The sequence below is a fragment of the Babylonia areolata genome, chromosome 35, assembly GCF_041734735.1.
Source record: "Babylonia areolata isolate BAREFJ2019XMU chromosome 35, ASM4173473v1, whole genome shotgun sequence".
Taxonomy (NCBI): Eukaryota; Metazoa; Mollusca; class Gastropoda; order Neogastropoda; family Buccinidae; genus Babylonia; species Babylonia areolata.
This window is the reverse complement of record NC_134910.1, coordinates 13766623-13778893: the sequence shown is the minus strand read 5'-3', so window position 1 is coordinate 13778893 and position 12271 is coordinate 13766623. Positions and strand designations below refer to the sequence as shown.

Sequence of the window (12271 nt, the reverse complement as noted above, 5' to 3'; positions counted from 1 at the left end):
GGAAGTGGTTCACCTTGTCAAATGGTTTAGTGAAGACCATTACCAAGACGTCAGTTTTGGACCCTCCTCTCACTCACGGTATTGGCAGTCAGCTCATCCAACGGTCTCAAAAAGCTGCATGTCGGACTGAAGAGCAGTGTCGAGTCGGCAAAACCCATTTTGCTCCTCACCCAGAATGTAGTTCTCTTCCAGGTGGGTCATGAGCTGGCTCACCATGATGTGTTCCAGCAACCTGCAGCCAGGGCACACTGGTCAGAGATACTGCGTGGTAGTTGGCTGGGTTGTAGTGTTCGACTTTCTTGTAAATGGGCTGCCACTCCGTCTCCAGTCATCTGGGGCTGACCTGGCCTAAGTCGGCAAGGGAGCGCTGGTAGATCCGTGTCAGGATGGAGGCCACTTCTAGAGTGCATTCCCTGAGGACTGCCCTTGGTGGCAGACCATCCGGGGCCGTGGCCTCAGTTGGGTTGAGTCCAGAAAAGAAGCTTGTACATCAGTGCCAGTTTCAGTGATTTTATCCATGGCTGGCTATCATTCCTGTTGCTCTCCATCGCCATACACTTCTTGCAGAACTGCTCCGCTGTGTATCTAGCCCCATCACTGAAGGCACTGTCGAATCACTGAGAACTGAACTTCAGCCTTTGCTTCAGTTTGGGGTCAGTGATCAGCTTCAAGTCAGTACCAGGCCCCGCCGAACTGACTTCAACTGATGGAGGGGCTTCTCCTGAGTTCGAGGGGAAGACTTCTCAGTGGTGCTTATTGTACGTCCACTAGAAGCGTTTGGTACAGGGTATTGTGTCTTCTTCCATGTTCTGTTACAGGTTTCCCGGCTATCTAGTTCCAACTGAATAACTTGCACTGCCGAAGCCAGGATTTCCAGGCAAGTTCTCCCCTTGGGGTGGCTCCGTCTCCAGGGCTTTCTCTTGTTCTTGGTACTGGGCCTGGTGTCTTCTCCAGCTTCTTGTTGTCCGGAGATGTTCAGTGTGTGGTTCTGGCGTGTTGGGCTGGGGTTCTTTCTTCCTGGGTTCCACTGTTCCTCAGTTGTTTTTGTCAGTGTTGTTTTACTGTTGTTTTCAATCTCCGGTTGGCCTTGTACAAGGGGATTTGTCTGGGTGGGTTGGTCTTCCTTGTCACACGTGTAAGGAGCTCACATTAAACTATATCTTGGATTTCTGAAGCCAAGTAACCCCATCCAACTACTTCCACCTCTCACCCACGTGTCTACTGCACTCACTTCAGTCCCGTCCAACAGTCATGCTAGGAACGAAAACTCTTTTTGTTGCCTGTATTGTTGAAACATTGTTACTTCCCTTTAGTGACCGGAAGTGTCAACGCAAACTTGTCACAGGATTTTTGGATGATCTTGGAAAACTGTTCGTCCATCTGTGTGTGCTTGAATTGTATCTTCACTGAAGACACATCTCATCATGATTAAAGCTATCCTTGTTTTTAACAATCATGGGAAGCCCCGAGTCTTGAAATTCTACCAGTATTATGTAAGTATTCCTTCAACAGTCGGAATGTCGTGAAAGTGATGAAGTGTGATCGTCAATCATGTATCATTTACCTTGCACAGCATCACGGTATGAATACGTTATCGTCATTTCACAACTGTATCAGCGATAGAATCCAGTACTGTGTAAAATATGAAATGTACCTTAAGACATTAATCAAGCGTTAAATCTATTAATTTACATTGCTTTGTTGACGAAGGAGGCCTACTGGGCTACTTATTAATATTATTGTTGCCTTAAAAACGGAGGTGTGTCAGACTGTCTCTGTAACTTAACCATAAGTGTACTGTAACATTTAACCTGTTTAGTCATTATTGTGTTTGACGGAATGATTATTACACTTCTGATCCTGCTACATATATGGTACTCCCTACTGGCTTTGTTCAAAAGCACCTTTTTCCTTTCAGGTGGTTGTGATACTGATAGCAATACATCATTACATGTATGTTTGTGTATGTGGTTTGAAAGTTGAAATTTGGATGCTATGAAAATGATTTCATTTATTAGTTTTGTATATATTTTGTAATATACTTTAGATATATAAGTTGTTTTTCAGAGGCACATCACACATGCATACTCTTCCTGACATGTATAGCAGTTTTCACACACAAACACAACTATCTCAGCATAATGTGGGCATGCGCGCACGCGGACACACACACGCACATGCACACACACACACACACTCAGAATGTTTACCACATAAATGAATCAGCTATTTCTTGTAATTTTTGTTAAACTTAAAGTAATTATCATGTTTTTTTGTTTGTTTGTGTGTGTGTGTTCCTGACTCTGTGTGTGTGTGTGTGTGTGTTTGTATTTGTGTGTGTATTTACAGCCAGAGGATCTTCAGCAGCAGATTGTGAGAGAGACCTTCCACTTGGTGTCAAAGAGGGATGACAACGTTTGTAATTTTCTGGAGGGTGGCACGTGAGTAGTGCCTGTTAGCTATGTGTCCGTGATGTCATTTACCTTTTCAGTAAATTTGTACACTATTAGTATTATATTCTTTTTAAGGTTAGAAGTAGATCGCACTTCTGGGTCTGTGTCTGAATTGTTACTTTGAGCATTTGGATTCTCGCCTAAGTTTCCTGCCTTCAGTCCCTGATTTTGGCACACCTGGTGGGTGAAGGGTGGATATTTTTCCAATCTCCCTGGTCTACATGTATGAGCAGCAGACCTGCTAGTACCTCGACCCATTGTGTGTATGTGCAAGCAGATCAACTGCGCATGTTAGAAGATCCTGAAATCCTTGTCAATGTTCAGTGGGTAATGGAATAAACACTTACCCTGAAAACGGAGTATGGCTTCCTATATTATAAGGAGCCCTGGATAAAAGATAAAATAAATGGGTAATAATGTAAAGTGTTAGATGCCACATTGACAGTATGAGTATGCATCATTGCACGCACATGGCTGAAAGTGAAACCTGACTGAATGACACAGGAACCAAGTAATGATGAGTGCCTAAAGGCAGCTCTCAGTTCGCTCTACTCAAGTAGCCATCCTGTTGTGGAAGTGACCCTGTGTTTGTAAAGCGCTTAGTGCTTGGTCTCTGACGGAGGATAGGTGCTACATAACTTATGAGTATCCATATCATCATCTTTTTTTTGTCCCTCTGTAGGGGGATTTTGTTTTATTATTTATTTCTGGTTAAGATTTTTTGTTTTTTTATTCCCTAATAAAAGCAGCATAAGAAGAGTTTGGGGCATATGGAATAGGCTTGAATTTTTTTTTTCCTAATCTGTTTGTTTGTTTGTTTGTTTTTTTGTTTGTTTTTTTGTTTTTTTTTACAACTGTGTTGATTGGAAAAATATCCACCCTTCACCCACCAGGTGTGCCAAAATCAGGGACTGAAGTTTATCACAGATCTTGAGGGGCATCCATTCAGAGAAGTGAATGATAAATCTGTGCATTACTCAAACAAGTTGCTGTTTGGTGCTTAGTTTGACAGCAAAGTCTGCTGAGTCCAGTATCTTGGATATTCTGATCATATTAGTTTATTGCATTTTATCGCACAACGATATACTGCGCAGTGTGTGTATGTGTGTGTGTGTGTGTGTGCGTGTGTGTGTGTGTGTGTGTGTGTGTGTGTTTGAGACTCGTATAATGTGTGTGTGTGTGTGTGTGTGTGTGTTTGAGACTCGTATAATGTGTGTGTGTATGTGACTGAGACTGGGACTGGGACTGGAACTGAGAGTGTATAAGACATGTATCTGCTAGCACGCATGCATGCATGTTTACTGTGGACCTATCAGTATCACTCAGTATGCCATGTGTGTTTATGTGCGAGAAAGAGCATGTATGTACATGTGTGTGTGCTGTTGCCACTGCTGCTGCTGCAATACTAGTAATAATGATTATGATCAAATGATGGTAGTGATAGTCACTAGTGATAATAATATAATGATGCAATTGATGGTAATGATAATTTCAGACTGATTGGGGGATCTGATTACAAGCTGATCTACCGTCACTATGCCACTCTCTACTTTGTCTTCTGTGTGGATTCTTCAGAGAGTGAACTGGGAATTTTGGATCTCATTCAGGTATACATCTCCTCCTCTCTCTCTCTCTCTCTCTCTCTCTCTCTCACACTTTCTTCTTATCTCTTTGAGTCATTCTCTCTGTCTCTCTCATATATTTTCTCCACGAGTCTCTCTGTATCTTGCTTTGTCTCTCTGTCTGTCTGTCTCTATTTCACTATTTGTGTCTGACAGTGTATTCCTCCCACTCTCTCTCTGTCTTTCTGTCCCTGTGAGCCTGTATGTATGAATGTATGTGCAGTTTTATACTGATTTAATGACACATTTGAAAGGATCTGGAATGCATGTGCTGGTCTTTAAGAAAGAACTTCCTTTTTTTTGGTAGGATTTAAATTTTAATAATTGGAGTTGGACAATACACGTGTGTGTTTCAGGTGTTTGTGGAAACATTGGACAAGTGCTTTGAAAACGTCTGCGAGCTGGACCTGATCTTTCACATGGACAAGGTGAGTTGTGAAACGACTCGCTGTCCTGCAGAGTCTGTTGTGGTCAGTCATCCTCTCCAGCTGTCGGCTACATCTCAGTGTCTTTTAACTCTTTCATGGCCATGTTTCTGTGTGAAAAAGTTCAAAAACACACCCCGGATACCAAATATTTTAGACTCGACTCTCTCACTGTCTCATTCACACAATTTTGTTCATGATCATGTCCAGGCAATGCAATGGACTAGTTCTCTTCAAATTTGGTCAGGGGAGCGAAGGTCAGAAATATTGAAAGGTTAACTCTTTCACTGCCAAACTTCTGTGTGAAAACCACTCCCAGGTGCCGAATATTTTAGACTCAACACATCTCAGTCACACAATTTGGTTCATGATCAGACAGCAGAAGTGGACTTGTTCACTTCAGAATTGGTCAGGGGGTGAAGGTTGTGTCATTGTTCTATTGTGTGGGGCAAGTGGCTGCAGCTGTCAAGCTTTGTACCAGTGTGAAAAACGGTCCTTTTACCATGACTCCTGGATGTCGACTAAAGTCGCAAACGGTGGTGAAAGAGTGAAAGATCAGAGGTCCCTAAGCCTTTTACAGTCATTGTGGCAGTGTCTTGAAAAGCACAATAGAAAAGAATTATTGATATATATATATGTTTTATTATATTATTGAGAAAAGGATGAAGGTGATGATGTTTCAGTTTCAAGGAGATGTTGGAGTGTATGCACTGATCCATATATGCTGCACCACATCTTCTGTTGGAGAGAGAGAGAGAGAGAGAGAGAAAAAAAAAAAAAAAAAGTCAGATACCTAACCTTCACATAAACCCAGTGCACTGATCAGGCCTTGGAAGCTTAGCCTAGGTTTGTGTAAAACGTTAACATAAAATGGAATAAAATAACTGGACAAAACAGACAAACAAGTGATTACATAGACATAATGTAAAGTGAAGGATATGTTCAACTTCAAGGCAGATTATTTGAATAATAGAAGACAAAATAGAACAACCCCCCCAAAATCACACACACACACACACACACACACACAGACGCATGCATGAACACGCATTCATGCAATCATGCACATATGCAACAGACATAAAGGAACCATCCCTCAACAGATATGTACCCAGGCCCCACCCTAAACACACACACACACACACACAGAAAAAAAGAAACACACACACACAAAGCACACACATACACACACGCACAAACACACATACACAACATACACACCACACACACACATACACACACACACACACAGAGAAAAGAAAAAAGAAACACGTGCACACAAAACACACACACATACATACATACACACACATCACACACACACGCACACGCACACCACACACACAAACACACACACACGCACGCACACACGCACGCACGCACGCACAAAACTATCATAGAGAGTGACGTGGGGCGTACTGTGTGACAGGTGCACTACATCCTGGCGGAGTTGGTGATGGGGGGGATGGTGCTTGAGACCAACATGACCGAGATCATCACTCGCATCGAGGAACAGGCCAAGCTGGAGAAACAGGAGGTGGGAGGAATGGTGTTTCTTTGTGTGTGTGTGTGTGTGTGTGTGTGTGTTGTTGTTGTTGTTGCTTGTTTTTTGGGTTTTTTTTTTTTTTTTTTTTGCTGCTCTGTCATCTGCACTGTTTCAGTGGCATTACTCCCATGCCGCTCATTCCAAGTAACCCTTACACAGCCACACCCAGGTTCATCTGTCACAGTCTCAGCATCGGCAGTCCGCAGGGAACCATTGATATCAGGTCACCAGGAGGTTACACACCAGAGGAGACCCTGCACTGCTGCTGAGTCACTTCAGTGGTGTTCAGTGGTACCTGTTCTGATTTAAGGTACTTAGGACACCACCAACTAAACCCCACACTGACGACAACAGTGGCTTAGTCGCGGAGCCAGACTGAGTGAGCGTCCCTTCCAGAGTGAAGACCGCCACCACGTCCCTCCAACAACAGCCGCCCCCCACCCCTCCCATGAATATGCCAGCACTGAAGACATTGACAGGAATCGCCTCAAGCATGGAAGTGGAGGGGTATCAAAACTGAGGTCACCATGACAGCAGGGCATGAAAGACCACAGACTTAGGGACTTTTTTGTTTATATTGATGATGATGAAGGAGGAGGATGAGAATGATGATGACAATGTTGCTATGGAGGTTTATTTTGGCTTGGGACTACATGACAAGGCTTTACTCTACGCTTCCTATCATAATGATATCCTGGCGTCAACCAGGCTCAAGAGATATGGACACTTGTAGTATTGGTCAGGTAATTAGAGCAACACGCCCAAAGATGCATCCGTAAAGTGGATGATACTCGACCGTGTGGTCCCAGTCTCCCTATTTAAGCCCATAGCACACTCAACTCTGGGTAGAAGCTGGCTGCGGGCTGAAAAACCCACCTCCACTGGGATTCGAACCTGCGTCCTCCCAGCCGTCAGTCTGCAATCCTAACCACTTTGCACCAGCAGCTGGTTTGCTGCTTGTTTATGTTTGTTTTGTTGGGCATGCATGGATTTACGAACTTGACAGAGATTGTCATTCGCATGGAGGAACAGGCTAAGCTGTGAGATGCTGGGGGCTCTTAGAGTTATGAAATAGTATCCCCATCTTCTGGAGATTGTGTGCTAGGTATTTCCTCTTTTCTGTCACTCTCCTTGTTTCTGGCTTTTTTCCTTTTCTTCTTTCTGTTGTCTCTTCCTTTCTTTTTCTCTGCCTGTTTGGCCCCCTCCCCCCCCCCCCCCCCCTTTTTTTTTTTTCCTCCGGAGAGTATTCAGTATTTTTTTCTTTTCCTGGACTTGGTAATTAGATGTTCTGGATATGTTGTTTTGTTTTTTGTGTGTGTTTTGTAATATGTGTTATCTACTGGCATGTTTTGTTTTGTTTTTTATGCCTGTTTTGATATACAATTTTGTTCATTGTGTATAATTATGAATGTGTTCAGTTTTTTTGTTTTTTGTTTTTTGGTTTTTTTTTCTTATTTCTCTGGTGAAAACTTGATGGAATGGTCAGTCAGTGTCAAAAGCATGTCCAGAGATTTTGGGCATGGATGTGACTGTACTTGTGCTTAATTTTCTTTTCTAGATTTCCTTCTTTTCAGGTTCTTCAGAACTGTATTACTCTTTGTCACAACTGTTTCCTGTCAGTGAAATTCAGGCTTCTGTCCCCAGTGAGAGCAAGCGCATTGCTACATAGTGGCGCCAACTTTTAAAAAATTCTGTTCATTTTTCTACAGGATTTGCTAAGGACAACCCTTTTGTCGCTATGGGTTCTTTTACTTTTGGCAAGTGACTGCTACACACAGGACTTCAGCTTATCGCCTCATCCGAATGATTGATATCATCAGTGTGTTTAGCTCTGATATGGCCCCATGTGATCGGCTGGACTATATAGCAACAATGATGATATTGATAATAATCCACTCCATTTTCTGATTTTCAGGCGGGGATATCAGCGGCACCAATATGGCTCTATGTGATCGGCTGGACTATATAGCAACAATGATATCAATAATTATCCGCTCCATTTTCTGATTTTCAGGCGGGGATATCGGCGGCTCCAGCCCGCGCCGTGTCAGCGGTGAAGGAAATGAACATTCCACAGAAAATCAAGGACATCAAGCTGCCGGACTTACCATCCATTGGCAACCTCAAGTTTTAGCCAGCTGCTTACATTTTTACCTTTCATTATCTCACATTCACTCACTAAGTACTGTTGTTCTTTTTTTTTTTTTTTTTTTTTAAACTAAGATAATTTTTTGGAGTGGAGTCTGGGTTTTCTTCTTTTTTTTTTAATGAAAAAGGAAGGGTTTTTTTTGTTTTTTGTTTTTTTGTGATAAGAAAGGATAATTTTTGTTTAGTTTGGGACACTTGTGCATTTGTGTGGCAGTGATAATACATGTGCATGCATTACAGATGTGGTGTAGCGTATGTGGTTCAGTTCACACATTTTAATGTTTCCTTGTAACTGGAACTGAATGGGTGTGTTGCGTGTGTGCGCACATGTTAATGTGTGTGTATGTGTGTGTGTGTGGTTGTGTGTGGAGTAAGGACAGATACTGAATCATGTGAAGCCTCAACAGAAATGATCGAAAATTTTCTGCATGTATCTTGATTAAAGTTAAGGCCACGCTTGCTGACCTTTGGTGGTGATCTGGGCTGAGGTCTTTATTTTTAACTTGTTCCACCCTGCAAGTGCAGCTTCAGTTTCCTCCCCTCGTCCAAGTGTGCTCGCAAACATGCCTGTCAACAAAACTGGGGACTCTCTAAACACTAGCATGAAATTTGATAGAGTCCTCTTTGTCACCACCATCATATTCATGAACCACACACACAAACTCTTTTGGACGGTTGTTAGGCTGTGAGGTACAGGGGGTTTTCTCCATGGTAGGTTTCAATGGGTTGTTGCGCTTAAATTCAACGCATAAGCAAAGCAATGCTATTGTGGCATGTGAACAAACTATTTATCAGTGAGTTGAAGTTACCAAACTGAATGAATACTGGAAATAGCTGAATGAGAATTCTCAGTGTTTTGATACGAGTAAATAGGAAAACGATCAGTTACGGAAGCACCTGTATTATGAAGATACTGATATATGTAGTGAAATAACGAAAGACGAGACAATGAATTGAGCTCCTGCAAGAAATATCAACTTAAAAGTTCAGTGCACTTAAAAGAACCCTGGGCAGCCAGAAAGCTGTTGCTGGCACAAGTCTAGGTAGTTCCACTGGGAAACAGGAAAAGATATACGGTGGCTGAATTGATAGAACACTTGATTCTTGGTCAAGTTTGCGTAGTTTTGTTTCCCAGTTTCAGTGCACTGTGTGGTGTTAAGGATGAGGATGTTTCCAGTCTCCCAGGACAGTATGTGTGCTGACCTGCAAGTCACTGAATCTCCTTCATGTGTATACGTGTGTATATCAAATACGCACGTGAAAGATCCTGTAATCCATGTCAGTGTTTGGTGGATTATCTGGTCAGTGTTCGTTGTATTATTTGGTGGAAGCAAAATCATACAGAGCATGCACACTCCGAAATTGTGAGTATGGCTGCCTACATGGTGGGGTGAAAAACAGTCATACATGTAAAAGCCCACTCGTACAAGAGTGAACGTGGGAGATGCAGCTGACGAATGCAGAAGGTAAGAAAGATAATAGGGGGATGCACTCTGGACAGTTTACTCAAGAAAGCCTCCTGCTGTAGCACACCATGTGATACTGTTCTTTATGTCACATTTCATAGTTAGTGCAGTAGATATTCCAGTTACCAGTGTGCATTGAAATCAACCAAGTGCTTTTTTTTTTTGCTTTTTTTTGTTTTTTTTGTTTTGGCTATCTATCTGCATGAGACAAAGAATTTGAGGAATACAAATGATCTTTTTTTCTTTTTATTTGATTTGTATGAGATTGTGCAAATGGATGATTCAGATTAATTCAGCATTTGGTTATGATCATATTAAAATGTATGTCTTATTTCTAAGGGGGATTTGGGATTATAAATTGTTGATTTATTTGTAATATATGGTGCTTGTGTATGTGCATGTATAGATACTTTGTGAGAGAGAGAGAGAGAGAGAGGGAGAAGAAAGCTAAGTGAATTGATTAGAATGTACACATTTATTTGTAGGGTGAATTTCACCACATACACTTTAACATGCATACATGTGCATACATGTTCATAGTTTCTTATGTGTGTGTATGCAAGTAAGCATTGGTGTATTGTTTGAGAATGCATGTGTGCATGTGCATATTCTTGTATTATCATACACTGGGGTGTTTGAATAAGGAATTGAGGTGCAGCTGTTTAGCTCAGGAAATGTTTCTTGGTTGCGTAAAAAAGTCATAGACTTGAAGATATCCCAGATGTTAAGGATCTAAAAGGCTCTGTTTGCTGTGAATGTGACCATCCATCACAAAATGAGTTGCACATCACTTTTTGGTCAGTTTTCATTGTTTCACACCTCCTTGTGGTGCTTTTGGCGATCTTCTGAAACCGTGAAAAACGTTTTGAAGTCACAACATTTAGTGTCGGAGCAGGTTAGTCAACAGTCTGTTGAAGAAGATACCTCTTCCAAAAGTAATTCGGACAAAAATTTGGTTTGAAAGGTACCCCAGGTGTTTTTCAGGGTCTTGAGTTCTCCGGACTGTTCTGCACCAGGTGTTCTTTGGCTTTCTCTTGTGTCACCTTCCTTCGGATATCCACTGAAGGGCCGTCCTTGTGACCTTGATTGCACTCTTTGCACAACGTGTCCAATCCTTTTCCACCACATTCTCATGATGACGGTCTCCATGTTTTCCGTGAAAAGTGACTGACTGACTGACTGGTCTCCATGCTTGGGTGGGCTATGACAAACAACAACCCCCCCCCCCCAAAAAAGCCAAAAATTCATGGGAATATGTTCGTAGCGCTGTCCACACCTGACACAAAATCATGGATTGCAAATCCAAATAACTTATAGTTTGTAGAAGAGCAGCAAGAATTTTGTTTTGTGATGAAATGACTGTGCAAAGGTAAATAGGCTCAGTGTTTGGGATGTACATTTACTGACTTGAACTGTGATGCATGGAATGTATTGTGAATAAATGATGGGAACTGTCTTGCTTTTGAGTTCTGAAGTATGAAGATTTTATGGCTTGCGCGAGTCTGAAACATGTATGTTTGCATAGACCGTCTTGTGATCTCTACAACCACATTTTAGCGAAAACACAGACAGCAGTTGATGACATACACAGCCAACCCTTCCATTACTGATTGCGACATGTATGTTCAATGCTTTGGAACCTTGTTTTGAAAAGAGAGAGAGAGAGAGAAGAAAAAATACACAGGACATTTTGCTGAAAGGAAAAAAATGTGCTTGCCATTTTTTTCTTGACCTTGGAGAAGCATATAATGAAATCTAACATGCAAGAGTGATTTATACTGAAACCGGATTAAATGCAGTGATATATTCAAACACCAAAGCCTTTGTTTTGGCTGAAATAACAATAATTGATAAAACAAAGTGTATTTGTTGCCTAGAACTGGACATAAGTGGATTCCTCCACAAGAATCTGTGCCTTTCCATTTTTCATTTTTTTAAATATGCTTTCTGATCTGCCTTTTTATGAAACTCGTACAGGATTTTGCTGTATCTTCTTTCTACATTCGATAGATACTCTAAGTTCTGTTGCTTATCCTCTGTGGGTTTTTTTTTTTTTCTTTTTTTTTTTTTAGCTGTCCCATCCTCCACACAATGGTATTGTGCCAATGCTGCTCCCCCCCAACACCCCTAGCCCCCAGCCGCACTTGCCCTCAGGGTTCGCAGGTGCAAATGCTACTAAGAGTTGGCTCGGGCACGCAAATTTTCTGTCGAGAGTGCCCAGTTGGCACTCAAAAATTGATAGAGGCGAAAGAAAATTAATTAAAAGACACACCAAGAAAGCAAGTTCGATCACGGTCAATTGAAATGTAAAGCGTCATCTGCTGCAGCTTGCTTCGCAGAGCAGCATCTTTGCGTGCACGATCGGATGTTGATAAGATAAGAATAACTTTATTATCTCCAACTGGAGAAATTTGGTCAGGTGGTTGATGTTCATGGCTCGTTAGTGATGAACGATGTTTCCCATCTTCATTGTTAAAAGAAAGGCTCACGAAACAGAGATGAAAGCTCAGAATGACAATGAATAAACAGCATGAGTACGAATCAAAGCGCCGGTGCGTGTACATTGAAGCCTGGCAGAAGACTTTCCTTGGCACACCATTGAAACGAAGGA

The 12271-nt window shown here is 41.9% G+C and overlaps 1 protein-coding gene across 1 annotated transcript; it reads left to right on the top strand.

Moving 5' to 3' along the window:
• Positions 1-1300: 1300 nt before the first annotated feature.
• Positions 1301-11116, top strand: LOC143277897 (AP-3 complex subunit sigma-2-like). Its single transcript, XM_076582854.1, has 6 exons — positions 1301-1493; positions 2350-2441; positions 3949-4060; positions 4432-4503; positions 5930-6037; positions 8061-11116. The coding sequence occupies exons 1-6, from the start codon at positions 1425-1427 to the stop codon at positions 8178-8180; spliced, it is 573 nt and encodes a 190-aa protein (XP_076438969.1). The 5' UTR covers positions 1301-1424; the 3' UTR covers positions 8181-11116.
• The last annotated feature ends 1155 nt before the right edge of the window (positions 11117-12271 follow it).